We start from the raw sequence: 17030 nt of genomic DNA on the forward strand, positions 1-17030 counted from the left end.
GAACAACTTCAGGAAAGCACTTTCTGTGGCAAAACAGTCCTATTTTTCTTCCCTAATATCCGCCCATTTCCAAAATCCAAAACGCTTGTTCAGCACCTTCAACGCCATTCTCCATCCCCCTCCTCCATCTTGCTTATCAGCTGAAGAATTTGCAACATACTTCACGGATCAAATTGACAAAATCCGAAGTGAATTCGGTGAGTGAGTGAGTGTCCTAATCTTGCTGCAGCTCAGCATCGCCAAACGCTCTCATCAGCCCTAGAGAAAGCTGCTCCACCAATATTTCGCAGCAACCGACCCCCTAACCCCCAGCCCTGGCGCACTACCCATACTCGCAACCTCCAGAGGAAAACACGCGCCACTAAACGGAAATGGAGGAAAACTAGACAACCAGGATTTCCTACAGTACAAGACCAACCTGCTGCAGTTCCACACTGCCCTTGCTCATGCGAAGCAGGAATACTTTACCAAGCTCATCGGAGCACAAGCTTCCAACCCCCGGCGTCTTTATGCCACTTTCAACTCCCTGCTTAAACCCACCCCCCCACCCTCTGTTTCCTCCCTCTCTGCCACAGATTAAGCCACCCACTTCACCAACAAAATTGTCTCCATCCGCCAGGAAATATCCAATCTCAAATCTTCACCTCCCACCCCTTCCCAACCAGCTCCTCCTCCACCCTATCCTCCCCTCACATCCTTCACTCCTACTACCACCGAGGAAGTCATCCACCTACAGCAGACTTCCCATACCACTACTTCCCCCCCTTGACCCCATCCCTTCTGATTTACTCCAGCCTCACTTCACGGAATTGGCCCCAGTCCTCACTACCCTGTTCAACCTCTCCCTATCCACAGGCACCTTCCCCTCAGACTTCAAGCAGGCCACTGTACTACCCCTGCTCAAGAAACCCTCCCTCGACCCCTCGCTACCCTCCAACTACCGTCTTATCTCCCTCCTCCCCTTTGCCTCTAATTTCCTTGAGCGTCTGGTTCACAAACGCCTGACCCAGTTCCTCAATGTCAATTCACTGCTAGACCCACTGCAATCTGGATTTCGGCCTGCCCACTCAACCAAAACTGCTCTCACCAAAGTGGTCAATGACCTTGCCTTAGCTAAAGCTGAAGGTAAATACTCCATTCTCCTCCTCCTTGACCTTTCTGCAGCTTTTGACACAGTAGATCATCCCCTACTCCTCCAGTCCCTGCAGTCCATGGGCATTCACGATCTTGCCCTGTCCTGGCTTTCATCCTACCTCTCAAACCGCTCGTTCACGACCGCCTTCAATGAGTCCTCGTCCACCCCCAACCACCTCTCGGTGGGAGTCCCCCAAGGTTCAGTCCTTGGCCCCCTACTGTTCACCCTATACACATCCTCCATTGGAAAGATTATCTCCTCCATGGGTTTTAACTATCATCTGTATGCAGATGACACCCAGATCTACCTCCACACCCCTGACATATCCACCACTACCATGGACAAGGTCTCCTCCTGTCTATCTGCCATCTCCTCCTGGATGTCCGCTAAGTTCCTGAAACTAAACCTAGGCAAAAAACGGAATTTATGATCTTCCCACCCCGAACATCCATAAACCTCCCAGATGTGCATGTCACTGTTAACCACACTACCATTCACCCTACCTCTCAAGCCCGCTGTCTGGGTGTCACCCTGGACTCCGCACTCTCCTTCACTCCCCACATCCAAAACCTCACAAAGTCCTGCAACTTCCACCTTCGTAACATCTGTAAGATTCGCCCTTTCCTGACTTCCGCCACCACCAAACGCCTCATCCCTGCCCTCATAATTTCCCGCCTTGACTACTGCAATGCCCTGCTGTCTGGTCTCCCTATGACCCGAACAGCCCCACTGCAGTCCATCATGAATGCGGCAGCCAGAATTATCCACTACTCCCATCGCTCCACCGCGGCGGATCCCCTCCTTGAATCCCTCCACTGGCTTCCTATCCAGTCCAGAATCAGATTCAAGATACTGTGTCTGACCTACAAATCTGTCCACAAAACCTATCCAACCTACATTTCCGATCTTACTCAGAGGTACACACCTAGCCGCTCACTCCACTCTTCCAATGAACTTCGCCTAACCGCCCCCCACATCACCCAGTCCCATGAACGCCTCCAGGACTTCTCAAGAGCTGCTCCAACACTATGGAACTCCCTACCTCCACCCATTAGGGCAGCCCCCTCCAACATTTTCAAGAAAGCCCTCAAAACTCACCTTTTCACTCTGGCCTACTACCCCTCACAAGTGCTCTAAACCCACAGCTGAACTCTGGTCCCCTACCTTCCGTGTCCTTACCTCTCCCTCTAGATTGTAAGCCTTTGGGCAGGGTCCTCCTTCTTTTGTGTCCTACCTGATCATGCACCTCCATTACTGTGAACCCATGCTATGCATCTGAGTGAACCTAACTTGCCTAATCTCCATGCTCCCCTCCTGTGACTAAGCATTACCTTGTACTCATACTGTGCTGCATGATCTGGTCTTTCTTGTATTCAGGTATTGTCATTTTGCTGTATGTCACCCCTAAATATTGTATGTATCCCTATTTATTGTCCAGCGCTGCATAATATGTTGGCGCTTTATAAATACAATAAATAAATAAATAATTCTACATGCAGCCCTCAAATCCCACCTCCACACCTCTCATTGACTGCTCTCTAACTGCCTTCTTTTCACTCTCAGAACATTCTTTCTCCTCTATAATATCCAAAGCTCATCTAACCATATGTGCTTTGGATCCTATTACCTCCCATTTCATTTCGCAGCTATCCTCATCTCTCATGCCTGCACCAACATCGCTATTGAACCTGTCCCTCTCCACTGGCATCTTTCCGGGCCCAACTCTAAAAAGGCTGTTGTGACACCACTACTTAAAAAAAACATCTCTAGATCCTACCACACTCGCCAACTACCGCCCAGTGTCGCTTCTCTCTTTTGCATCCAAATTACTTGAACGCCATATACATGCAGAATTAAGCCATTATTTATCTGCTAACTCCCTACTTGATCAGTTCCAGTCTGGCTTTCGCTCTAACCACTCCCCAGAAACTGCCCTTATTAAAGTGGCCAATGATCTTCTTACAGCTAAATTCAAAGGTCAATTTTCCATACTCATCCTTCTTGACCTGACAGCAGCATTTGATACGGTCGACCACACCTTACTCCTACAAATACTTTCAAATGTAGGAATAAAGGGCATCGCTCTTACATGGTTATCTTCCTACCTCTCTGGAAGGTCCTTCACAGTCTCCAACTCAGATCAGATCTCTTCTCCTCATGCTTTGTCTGCCGGGGTTCCTCAAGGCTCTGTCCTTGGTCCCCTCCTCTTTCCATCTACAGGCACGGTCTTAGTGACTTAATCAACTCATTCGGGTTTCAATACCACCTGTATGCAGACGATACACAACTGTACCTTTCGGTCCCAAACCTTAACTCCCTCCTCAAACGTGTTCCAGACTGCTTGTCTGCTATATCCTCCATGTTCTCTTGCTTCTTAAAACTTAATATGAGTAAAACAAAACTAATAATTTTTCCACAGTCTCTGTCCACCTCTTTGCCTGAGGTTACAATAAATGTTAATAACACTCCCATAACTTCAGTTCCCAAAGCACGATGCTTGGGGGTAATATTCGACTCATCTCTCTCTTTTATTCCTCATGTTCACTCCATAACCAGCTCCTGCCATCTCCAACTCAAAAACATATCTCGCATACGACCTTTTCTCACTCAAGACACAACTAAAATGTTAATACATGCTCTTATAATATCGAGTCTGGACTACTGCAACATATTACTTTGTGGACTACCTTCTAACAGACTGTCCCCGCTCCAGACGGTACTGAACTCAGCTGCTCATCTCATTCATCTTTCTTCTCGATCTTCCTCTGCTGCTCCTCTCTGTCAAGCTCTTCACTGGCTGCCAATTAACCAGAGGATCCAGTTCAAACTCCTTACCCTAACCTACAAAGCTCTCCACAATCTCTGTCCCCGGTACATATCCTCACCAATTTCCAGATACAAACCCAATCGCAATCTCAGATTTGCACACAATCTTCTGTTGTCCTTCTCTAGAATTACCTCCTCACATTCACGTTTACAAGATTTTGCCCTCCCACAACACATCCGTCACTCGCCAACTTTTGTTACCTTTAAACGCTCTCTAAAAACTCATTCGTTCCGACAAGCATATGCACTACCTTAGGCCACTTCCCTTGTCCTAAGACCGAATTACACTCCTACTAGGTATCCTAGAACACACTGCCTCTATATATTTGTTGTATACTACCCCTCCGTTTGTTTCCTCCCCATTCCCTTTAGATTGTAAGCTCGCAAGGGCACGACTCTGTCCCCCTTTTGTGTCTTGTAAATCATTATACATTTTATTTATCATGTTACTTTTATCACTCATTACCAATTCTGTATTTTTTATCATTTTTGTATTTTGTCACTAATTATGTATCTTGTATATTGGTGTACACCATTGTCTGCATTATTATGAACTTGTTTCTTACGTTGTACAGCGCCATGGAATATGTTAGCGCTTCATAAATCAAGAATAATAATAATAAATTTAGCACAGACCTCCTGATGCTCCTTTCCCAGTGAGATGGCCATTGATCACAAGGACTCTTAGTGAAACATTGATGGGATCCATTCCATCTCACATAGGTAAGAGCAAGCATGGCACTGCACAATAACATGCATGCTACAATGCATTCAGTGACAGAAATGTATAATTACCTCCCCTTCCCCCAATCTCCCAGGGTCTGTTAAGCTGGCCACTAACGGTCCAATTTCTAGCGAAAAATCGTTAGAGCGATCAGAAATTCTGATCGTAAGTAAAATTCTATTGAACCTGAGCGATCAGAATTTCTGATCGGAAGTAAAATATTGTAATAAATCGTTCACTACACCATCAACGAACCAATCTTTACTTCCTATCTATCATAACCAACAAGAAAATCCAAATTTTGGTTCGATGAAAATTCCTTCGGACAACATTTTTTTCTGCCGTTCATAATTGATTGTGTCCACCAATGAAGATTATTTACAACCAATCCGATCAGAGTTTCTGGTCGCTCGAACGATTTTTCGCTAGAAATTGGACTGTTAGTGGCCACCTTTAGTACTCACTGACTAGTGGGACACAAAAAGGAAAAGCTGCTTTGATCATATTAACACTGCCCATGCACTTATGGATTGCCACCTGTAATACAGTGGCAAAACGGTCAATTCTTCTCTTATCAGAATCAATTCAGACCTTCCTACCACACACAGCACATCCCAGAATTCCAGGAACTTAACTAAATATGCAGATGAAAAACCTATGGAAATGGTTCACCTGCAAAAGGATTTACAGTTAATGCCAGTCATATTTGCAATTCTCACACACCCTTACCACCAGTGCTGAGGAGTCTGAGTCAGAGCAATTTTTGTGTACCTGGAGTAAGAGTCGGTTTAAATAAACTGAGGAGTCTGAGTCAGATGATTTATGTACCAACACCACAGCCCTGGTAAGTATTAGACTAAGGAGTCGTAGTCGAGGAGTCGGAGCAATTTTGGGTACCTGGAGTAAGAGTCGGTTTAAATAAACTGAGGAGTCCGAGTCAGATGATTTATGTACCAACACCACAGCCCTGGTAAGTATTAGACTAAGGAGTCGTAGTCGAGGAGTCGGAGCAATTTTGGGTACCTGGAGTTGGAGTCGGTGGTTTCATAAACCTCGGAGCCGGGTGATTTCTGTACCAAAACCACAGCCCAGATTAGCATTTAACCAAGGAGTGGGAGTAGATGAGTCGGAGTAATTTTGGGTACCTGAGGTTGGAGAGGTGGTTTCAAAAACGTCAGAGTCGGATGATTTTTGTATCGACTTCATAGCCCTGCTTACCACATTGGTAAGCCAGTCAGGCAACAACACTCCCGCTACCCATCTAGCTTTGCAGCATCTTGTGTCACCTGTCTGATTAACGGATGGCAAACCAGCACTATACTTATGTGGATTTGCAATCCAATGAGCCGCAATCCACCCCCCCCCCCCCAAAAAAAAGAAAAGAAATTAAATGCTGCAACAGAAAAGTGTGTCATTTATGCAGTAGGGGAGGTGTGTGCGAATCACAAGTCTGGTGAACAGATAAATCACATATACAGCAAGTCTATCTGCCTCATTATGCTTATTTATACTTTCGAAACAGGGCTTTTACTCTGCCCAAGAGCAACAACTATAAGACTACATGCTTGATATAGTATAGCACAATCAACAGGAATGCAACATCAGCCATTTGCTCCATACTAAACCATTGCCGGTGACAAGAGTTAATCCAGACCGGCGTTTGTGGATTTCCTTTCACTAAAGCGAAAACAGGGCTACAAATCACCAGAAAGAAAAGAGGTGAATAAGCTATGAATCTTTCCAAGGACAAGGCGTGCGCCTTCATTTTACCAATCCATAAAAGAAGCAGGTCAAAAATAGAACTGGAAGCTATCGTCACCGTACGGAACCAAGCGGCTCCGAGCCCAACCCGATTTCCAATAGAAGACAATGCAGGCTGCCGCCATTTCTGGTCTATCGAGCCGGGAAAAGCACCAGATCAGAACTTGCTGCATTAACTGAAATAATTCAGTTTAACACCATGATGACCATCGTCTACAAAAAAAGGACACACTTTAAATGTGTGAAATAAAACCAACATCCACACACAAACGCAGAAGTTTCAGACGGTCTCATAAACGTCTAACAAAGACATGCGCTATCAATCGTGGCTGTATTGAAAGTGCCACTTAGGTATTTAGTGCACAATAACCCACGCCGTTACTGAAGATGTATATTAGAGCTCTCTAGAAGTATGAGGTCAGTCCTCAATAATTACAGTATGACGTAGGCATACATTACAAGATGAAGGAACTGGGAAGGGAAACGGACGTGCCATTAATCACGCCACAGCTGGTTTTCGCCCCGTACATTCGTCCACAATATACGCCAATGAGCACATTCATACGTTTGTTGCCGGCGTAGGGCTGCAAAACAATAAAGACTGGAGGTCTACTGGTTAACATGATTTCCAGGAGCAAGAAAACACAGACAAAAACATTATTGTAAAGATAGATTATGGATGCGACTCCACACACCACTTAAAAATGTGCTCACCATCTCCTGCCATGCGTTCTAACATCTCTATGCCTGCTTTTTTTTTAAACTAATGTAGATGGGCTTTGATAGGAAACTCATAAAAATGTGAAAAATATATATGTATGCTACACACTGCGGTCTTTTTTTTTTTTTTTTTTTTTTTTTTTAAAGAGGTTCAAGCTCGTAATCCCAAAAGATTCAAAAGCATTACCTCACTGCAGCCTTGAGACAAACTGAGCATTCACTCTGGGTCTTACCCAGCATGCTTTGCTCTACACAAAGACAACAGAGGTGTGACCAATCACATTGCAGCTAGCAGGCTGCATTTGGATGCTCCCTCTTAGTATTGCCCATTGACAAGCTGGCTGGCAGGCTCCTGAACTTGTTGGCATGGCAACATGTCCCAGCGGCTCCCTATAGGGCTTTTTCACAGTACTATGTTTGTTTTTTTTTCTTCTATTATTCCTCTTTCACCCTCCACTCGTAATCGAAAAACAAGCCTTGCAATTTGTTTATGTAAGATGCAAATAATAATGCGCACTTTATGCCTGGTCAGTGCTTTCACTGTTTAGGATGAAACAATTTTAACCCTTTGTAGTGATTACTCTATTTTAGACCCTGACAGGCTATGGCATTATAGCTTTATTAGTAAGTTAATGGTAGATCTTTCTGACTTTAGGATAATTCTATAAAAAGTATCCGGTTATCAAATGATGCAGAAACAAATTTCTTTATATAGCCGAAAGCACAGCTGATATGCAGTAACCCATAGCAACCATTGATGAACTATATAGGGGGGGGGGGGGGGGGGGGGGGGAGAGGCTTTTTGCATGCGGTCATGTACAAACACATACAGCACGTACAACAGAATGACAACACCACATAAAACTATCTATATAGGTTAGGTACAAATAAGTCTAGATCTGGCAGCAATAGTTATGTTGTAATTAATGGTGGTTGTCTAGGAGAAGTCATGGAGAAGCACGCAATTCGTTTGATCAGGTGATAGATTATTATTATTATGTATTCATATAGCGCCGACATATTACGCAGCGCTGTACAGAGTATATATATATATATATTGTCACTAACTGTCCCTCAAAGGAGCTCACAATCTAATCCCTACCATTGCCATATGTCTGTATTATGTAGTGTAAGTACTGTAGTCTAGGGCCAATTTTAGTGGGAGCCAACTAACTTATCTGTATGTTTTTGGAATGTGGGAGGAAACCGGAGTGCCCGGAGGAAACCCACGCAGACACGGAGAGAACATACAAACTCTTTGCAGATAGTGCCCTGGCTGGGATTCGAACCAGGGACCCAGCGCTGCAAGGCGAGAGAGCTAACCACTACGCCACCGTGCTGCACAGCTCTGATTTGCTGTGATTACATCCTGTTTTAGCACATGATCATAACTAGCAAATCAGTCTATAGCCTATTACTTGTTACCTGGTGCGTTTTAGATTGTGTTTTGGTAACATTTAAAAAAAACGCAGTTTTCTATAGCAACCAACCAGAATTCACGCTTAATCCAGCAGCCAAGTCCTGACTAGTTGCTATAAGCTCCGCATTTTTTTGTTAACGTCTCTAAGGTCATGTTCAAAGTGGTGCGTTTGCAGTTTAACACCCACTTTGGAATGAGGCTTACCACATTGCAATGCGCCACCTATGGGATGTACACTTTTAATTGACTGTATACTTCACTGTACCAGACAACATGAGCACAACACGCGGCGCCACTTTCCTGATCCGTGGCATTTCTTTTGTCACATGAAACGCTACTGTCACTGTGAATCTAGCCTTTTAGGTCTCGTTTCCACTTAAGTGCGCTTCTATGCGCTTTTTATCAGCATATCAATGTTACAGATTGATACATGTTGCAGAAAAGCGGACCGAAGCGGACAGAAGCGCATAGATTGAAACGAGGCCTTAATCGGAGTTCAGTATTTATTTTGTCCAAGCACTATTTGTGCATACTACCAAAAACTACATTTAGTGGGAGCTGAACCAGCCAATCACGCTAGCAGAATTTCCCTATGAGGTTTCCTGCTGGGTCTCCTAAACTAGACTTGTGCTGATAAATCAGCCCTCTTGTATCTTAATGTGGAGACACACTTACACACCACAACCGTTTGATTTTTTTTCCAGGTTTATTTGATTAAACATATAGAAAAATCAAGCTGAAACTTTTCTGTTGATCAACAGCTCTCAATTTGTTTTGTAGTAATAGTTGATAAACGTCTGATCAGGTATGGCAGAAAACTATATTTGATAAATCTATAAAATCAATAACTTAAAGGAAAAAACAAACAAACAAAAGAAGCCACCTTTCGTGTACTACACAATTAGGCCTATTTCATACAATCATGTAGTGTCTTGTCTAGTACCATTCTCACTAGTAAAGTGAATTCAAATCGGTTGCTGTGGGTTACTGCACTGCCATTAAGGGCTCTTTCACACCAGAAAACACGTTCCTGACGCACTGCAGGGTACATTTCACCGCGAACATTGGTGGCTACAACAAAATCAAATTCAAAGGGAAATAGCATGCGTCATGCTATAAAGTGTATTGTGAATGTTAACAGGGAAGTCGGTGAACTTTCACATTACCATGTGTGGTGCTGCACACAGTGACGTTGATTCATCAACTAAAATAACGACGTTAATTAACATAGAAGCGGCCGCGTTAATGAAGTATGTGCTAGTGAAGTATCACGGTCGCGATAGTTCACAGAGGCGGTTGTTACTTAGAGGAGCGCGCCTTGCTAAGGAAGCAACGCACATAACAAAATAAGGCACACTCTGCTGCATGGAGCGAGAGTAGCCTATATAGCGGCAGCTAATTGTTTTTTAGCGAGCGCTGCTGTAGTATTCTGGTTAATGAATCAACCCCAGTGTGTGGTGCGTCATAACGGACAGTAGCGCACAAAAGTGTGGATGAGCCCTAACTGAATGAGCACATCATCACCCAGAACTACTAAAAAATAGATCACAACAAGATTAACTTTACAAATGTTGTCCTTTGGTAAACAAGCCTCAGTGTTGATATCAGATGACCAAACGTCACTTTATAATATATTTAGAAGCCAAAACGGATTGTTTTCTTGAAAAGATTACCAAAACCTGCCACAGCAGTTAGCAACTATATCAGTAGTGTATAATATATATTATAACTATATATAGTAGGTTAGTGCACTGCATTATTAATACGCCTCTCTGTTGTAAAAACACATATGACAAAACAACAACAAAACAGACAATCATAGCAGCATTTCCACCTTCATGTATGATGCATCGCTGACCTGTTCAGTTGATTGTCTGTATCCAATTGCCTTGTAACTGTCTGTGTAGTATACTCTATAGTACAGCGCCATGAAGGATGATGGCACAATATAAATCTAAAATAAAAAGAGTAATACTAAATATCTTGCACTGCTGACTTGATAGTCCACACTGTAGTAGTTTATGGGTGCCTTCCATTCCACAGCTTGTCCATACAGCTAGGAAAACATGCCAGCTACTGCAGTACATGAACAGCATGAGAGGGGCTGGCACAGAAAGCAGGCAGCCTATTAGCGTGAAAGACTACTGCTAAGAAATAGTTAAGTTCTTAGCCACATGCATCCAATTGGAAAGAAGGCTGAGACCTCAGGTCACTAGGATGATTAACTTTAGCTAACACAAAGCGAAATGATGTCTCCATCACAAACACAGAGTCACAGGAAGAGGGATATTCTGTAACAACCAATCAGTGACCAGTCAGACATGTAGATGGATCTGGTCACATGGAATCTGTTGCTAAAGCTCACAGACCCTCTTCTGCAAAACAACAAAAGCGGCAGAGAACACCCCCACCCCTCCCATCTTTCCTGGCTGTGCTCTCCTGCAGGATTAATAATCTTTCACCCATCAAGCCTTCCCCAGCGTCATAATGCTAAAAATGCTGTATGCTGTGATGTCTTCTTACCCATGATCTGTGAACATAAACAGAGCCAGCAAAGCACAGAGTAGTGTGTGAAAGGCTCATGCTGATGATGATGACTGAGTGCAGCCAGCTGGAGGTGGTTTGTGGGCGGGATGGGAACACAAGGAAGAATTGCCTGGCTGCCAGTGTCATCATCATCACTGCTTACTTAATTACACAGGCTATGGTATTTTACGAGCTCAAACACATGGTCAAGTGACACCTACAGTGGCTGGCTGCACCTTTCCTGCAGAGGCCTGGAAAAGCCATTAATGGTTCTACACCAAGACCATACACGTTTCTGTTTATATATTTTACACAATTGTGGACTCAGAGCCTTAATAAAATCTATGGTACATCTGTAAACTTCTAATCCTGCCTATTGATGCTCTTCACACAACATACAGAACTGGTGCAAGTAAATATCTAATGCAGTTGGCAATGTGTTAGTCACATGACCAGTGCACACTGCTTTCCCTAGCTGTGGAAGAGGAACGCAGCTTCACAGGCTGGCAATGTCCAGCCTTGTTAACCTCTTCAGAGCTGAAGTGAGGGGAGGGGGTCACATTGTTCAACTTTCCTATAGTATATATGAGGGGGGTGGGGGGGATGAAATGGACCTCTGGACAGGGCTAATCAGGTTCAGACAGCAAATTATTACAATAGGGTTTTAGTTATCCGGAACTCAGCTAACCAGCAGTCTCCACCATCCAGCACAAATCGCTGGCAGTATTCACAGTGGTGAAGACCAACTTCTTAGGGCTCGTTTCTATTTAAGCAAAGCGGGAGCTGTGAGTCAGCGCAGCTCTGCATTGCACATGACTCCCGTGGGAGCGGCACTTGCAATCCCATTCATTATAATGCATGGAGTCGCAGCTTCAATCGCACCAAAATGTGTGCAACCATGCGCTGCGATTCAGTGGTGAATCACAGCCCATGTATGGAAATATCAAACAGTGCAGTCTATGCACTCTCCGGTGTCTCTGTGATCACGTTTCCATAAAAAAAAAAAAAAGCATATGGAAATGAGCCCTTAGGCCCTGTTCACACTGGGAAGGGCAAAACAGAATTTGCATTGCGATTCTCTGCGAATGAGAATCATAATCGCCCCGAGAAAATGCTGCATGCAGTATTTGCAATCGGTGCAAATCGCAACCGTGACACAAGCGCTGCAGTTAAGTAATCCTATAGTATTCCGATTCCAAAGCGTGGCTAAAAGCGCTGTAGTAGGCTTTAGCCCTTAGGCTGTTTGTGGGCTCTGCTGTGCTTTGACTGGGTTCCGCCACTCCCCCAAGGTTAATATTCAGTACTTTCAATTACTGTACTGTATTTTAACATTTAAAGGACATACGAGGCGAGGGCTTTAAAACTATCTTTACATACCTGAGGCTTCTTCCAACCTCTACAAGTCTGTCCCCCGCCGCAGCGCCGGTCCTTTCACGGCAGGCGCAGTACACTCGAGATGATGCGGGCGCGATTCGGAGCGGTGCAGGCCCCCGCCTGTGCAGAAGACCCGGACCCGTCCTGGGGTTGCCAATCTTCATAGGCTGACAGCAGGAGACGGGAAAGGAGCGGAGCTGAGGCGGGGGACAGGGTGACTTGTAGGAGCTGGAAGAAGCCCCAGCTAAGTAAAGATAGTTTTAAAGCCCTTGCCTCGTTTGTCCTTTAACCTCCCCGGCGTTCTATTGAGATCGCCAGGGAGGCTGCGGGAGGGTTTTTTTTTAATTAAAAAAAAAACTATTTCATGCAGCCAACTGAAAGTTGGCTGCATGAAAATCGGCCCAGCAGGGCCTGAGCGGCAGCCTCCGGCGGTGATGGACGAGCTGAGCTCGTCCATACCGCTCAGGAGGTTAATACAGAGTTGATGATGTGTACCGTATTTTGTGGACTAAAAGAAGAAGGGCGGTGGAGTTGGTACAAAAATAATCCGACTCAGACTCCTCAGTTTTATGAAAACACTGACTCCACATACCCAAAATTGCTCTGACTCAACAGCCTTGATAAGAAGCTTCTGACATTAAAACACACCTAGGTTTAGGCTAGTTACACACCAGGACGTTGAGTTTAGGGGACGTTATAGGGCACATAACGTGCCCCTAATGCAACGCCTGGTGCTCTCTGGTATGGACGTCGGAGTGAGCCGCGTTGTGCAGCTCACTCTGACGTCCGTGATGCCGTGATGCGTACTCTTGGACGCATGCGGCATCACGTGGTCCCGCCAGGCCAATTGCCGCACAGAGCGGCCGCTCCAGGAAGTAAACACTGCACATCACTGAGTACAGTGAATATTAATTAGCCATGTGCCCGGCCGCTCTCCCCTCCTCCCCAACATGACTGAGCATGTGCAAACAGTCTAAAGCGGCTTAGCCACGCATAACGCACAGCATGCAGCACTTTGCTGCGTTACAATGTAACGCAACGTGGGCAGTGTGAACAGCCCACTTGTGTTACATTGCTGTGCGTTGGGGGAGCGTTACAGGCTGCACTAACGTGCGCCTGTAACGTCCCTGTGTGCAAGAAGCCTTAGAGTACAATAACCAGGGGAAAGAAAATATACTAAACCTGGTTCATCCACGGTGAAGGCGCTTATTATGAATCTTCTTCCAATTATTGTGTCCCCCTAGTACCACTTGTATCCGCTTTATACCTTTTGTGACTTCCATGTGTCCTCCTGTGTCCTGCCTCTGTCCTCCGGTGTGTCTGCCTCTGACCCTCAGTCATGGAGCTGCGCGGTGTCCCGGAGGCAATTCAGACACTATCGGGTAGAACTGCTCTGCCTTTACTGGAGCCGATGGTCTTGTGGGTGGGACCAGGCTACATCATTAGTGCCAATCACTGCACTTGCTGAGTAGCAGTGACCTATCAGGTGCCAGGCTGCCGTGAGGAAAGACAGAATTGCAAAGGCTGCAAGCAAACATGAGATTGTCACCAAAATTGCTACGCAAGCCAAGGGAACCTGTGAGGATATTTCCCAAATTTAAAAAAAAAAAAAAAAAAAAAAAAGAGTTTAGTTTTCTAGTACTGTAAATCAAATTTGGTCAAACTTTAAGGCCCCTTTTACACTTGTGTGGTGCGATTTTCCCATGGCGGAAAGGCCCGCTGCAGTAGAACCACACCAAAGCCCCTTCTACATTACCCTGTGGCAAACAGTGCCAAACAGGGTAATGTGCATAGGCATATTTGGTTCAGTGACATACTCCCTGCTGGACAGGAAGTACATCACCAGGATTTCCCTCAGTATGCACATGGGTGCAGCATTGCCAGGGCCGGTTTAAGCAACAACAGCAGCAGGGCAAAATAACCTGCCCCCCCCCCAACAGATACCCCAGAACAAAAATTGGTATTAAGGGACCTTTTTTGCAGCTGGTATAGTCAGGGTGTAAAGCCCCTATCGGTCGGAGCTCCACATTCTGGCTATCCCAGCCTGCATGGGGGACAAGGGGTTAAAAAGTTTCAGGAGGGGGGACCCCACATAATTTTTTTTAAAAAAATTCCCACACTCTAAACATAAATTTTTTTGGGGGGAAAATAGGAAAAAATGCCAGGGTTCTTCATGCAGCCATATTGCAGCTGTATAGCGATCCCTGGCCAAAGCGCTGCGGCTGCGTATGGACCGCCTGGAAACCCCGTCAGGAAATGTATTGCTCTTTCTTTTGATACATGTAAAATTACACTACCGTTAGGTTTGCTACTAAAAGTGACATTTACCGCATTTAAAAGTATACTTTTTTCCTTCGAAACTTTAAAATCGATTTTCTCAAAAACTATAAGGTCTTTTTAAAAAATTGTTTTTTTCTCTTATTCCCAATGACATATCTCCTTAACATATCCTGCAAATGTAGGGTTTCTAGCATTTAAGGTGGATTTGCAATTAACCATTAAATTTGGCAGGTTTTTAAATGTGTATTTTTTTCCTTTGAAACTTTAAAATCAATTTTCTCAAAAACTATAAGGTCGGTTTGAATTTTTTTTTCTCTTGTAGCCACTGGGGGCCCCTACAAGCTCTGGGGCCCTGGGTCAATTGCCCCCTTTGCCTCTATGGTAGCACCGGCCCTGAGCATCGCGCTTCATCATTTACACTTACTGTGTCACCACAGACTTGCATTACTGCATAATCTGTGTGGTAGGCACAAATCATGCAGGATCGCATGTATGACTTTGCGGCAGGAAAGTGACGATTAAAATACTTCAGTTGCAGCACATTAAGTGTGAAAGTCTCTGTAGACTTTCATTGACTTAGCTGCCTCTTGCGGTAAAATTGCTTACCACAACGCCATAATTTAAAAGGGCCCTTTCACAAGGAAGGCTGAAGTTGCTCCCGTGCTCAGACTGGGAGCTTACTAGTGCTCCCAGGGCCAGCCTTATGCTGCGTACACACTGGCGACTATGGTCGTTTGAAACAGCTAATTAACGATCGTTCAGCCGACAATCGGGGAAAAAACTTTACCAAACGATCATTAACACGAACGACAAAAGAACGACATCGGGAAGATGGAAATATCCAACCTGACGGATCGGATCTACCGACAATCGTTACAAAACTATAGTGTGTACAGACATCGGCCGAGAACGATCGTTACAAGGGCCAATACGCCTGCATTGAATTCTGCCCAGCTTCAGTACTTCCTTTGTAGCGCAGCCGTAAAGATTGTTACATTGCTCATTTCAATTAAACTTTGTGTTCAAGTTAATCATATATTTGTATCTACTGTAACTCCTTGTTAGTTTTTTTTTTTTTATTTTATATAAATATGTACGCAACATTTCCTTCTGATCGTTCTTTTCTGCGAGAACTATCGTTAAAATGTGTATGGTGATCGCTGCATCCCATCGTTGCATTCCAATATCGTTAGTCTGGTAACTATCGTTCCTTGCAAACGATAGTTTTCGCAAGTGTGTACGTAGCATTAGGTTTCACAGTGCCATGAGCAAAACCTGATTTTTGTGCCCCCCCTTCATCCTCTTCCCGCGTGCGCACACACACAGGCCCATATGCAATTCACCTTTTCTCCTGAGATATCTCCTAGGACAGTGGTTCCCAACCTTTTTGATGTTGTGACACATCACGCCAAATGCTCAGATCTCCGTGACACGTCACATATGTATAATAGAAAAAATACTATTAACCTCCCTGACGGTAAGCCCGAGACAGTGTCGGGCTAGCCGCTGCAGGGGATCACATAGCCCCGGGAGGATTTTTTTAAAAATAAAAGTAGCTCTATATGTTTAAGCTAGCACTTTGCTAGCTAATGATGTCCCCCAAGTGCCTCCGGTCCCCACCGATAGCCCGCAAACAACACCGTAGTACATACCCCCCAGGGATCCCGCAATGGCACAGCCTTCACCTCCAGGCTTCGCTATGGGGAGGATCGGGACTGCACATGACGTCAATGACGTCATGTCCGATCGTCGCCATAGTGACGAGTGAAGCTGGATCGTGAAGCTGCGGCTCTCGCGGACGGGTAAATATTACCAGCGGCGATCGGGGTGTTCAGTTAGGTGCCGGGCTGCTCGGGGTACATAATTAGCTAGCGTAGTGCTAGTTCAGGTATATAGAGCAACTTTTAAATTTTCAAAAAAATTCCTCCGCGGACGCAGCCTCTAAAACTGCGTATGGCCAGGGAGGTTAATAACCACGAATGATGGAAAGAGTGCATTATCCTGAATACAATTAAAAATGAAGGCTTGAACCTTTCAGGAATATTAATAAAAACAATCAGTGGGACAGTTAGCCGCCCCCCCCCCCCCCTTCCCAATTAAGAATGATAGCACAGCACTGACAATTTGCACCACAAGTTATAGCCGCAGTGCGTCCCCAAAAAAACCTCAAACTCAGTATAAGTAGGTAGCCAGGTATAGGTGCCCCCAGTATAGAATCTCATGTGTAGGTGCCCTCAATATAGGTTGCCAAGCATAGGTGCCCA

General features: G+C 44.9%; 1 protein-coding gene across 10 annotated transcripts in view; it reads right to left on the reverse strand.

Annotated features, from left to right (window-relative positions):
* Positions 1–17030, reverse strand: part of STOX2 (storkhead box 2) — a 294752-nt gene that overhangs the window by 71163 nt on the left and 206559 nt on the right. The window contains exon 1 of one of the 10 annotated variants that reach the window (XM_068278726.1): positions 11110–11185. The exons of 7 other annotated variants lie outside the window; for them this stretch is intronic. In XM_068278726.1, the coding sequence (XP_068134827.1) occupies positions 11110–11113 (4 nt within the window). In that variant the 5' untranslated portion in view covers positions 11114–11185. Of the gene's footprint in view, positions 1–7353; positions 7455–10444; positions 10771–11109; positions 11186–17030 lie in introns of those variants that run through there. 2 more of the 10 variants (XM_068278730.1, XM_068278727.1) reach the window with 2 other exon arrangements.

The sequence above is a fragment of the Hyperolius riggenbachi genome, chromosome 1 (genome assembly GCF_040937935.1).
Source record: "Hyperolius riggenbachi isolate aHypRig1 chromosome 1, aHypRig1.pri, whole genome shotgun sequence".
Lineage (NCBI taxonomy): Eukaryota > Metazoa > Chordata > Amphibia > Anura > Hyperoliidae > Hyperolius > Hyperolius riggenbachi.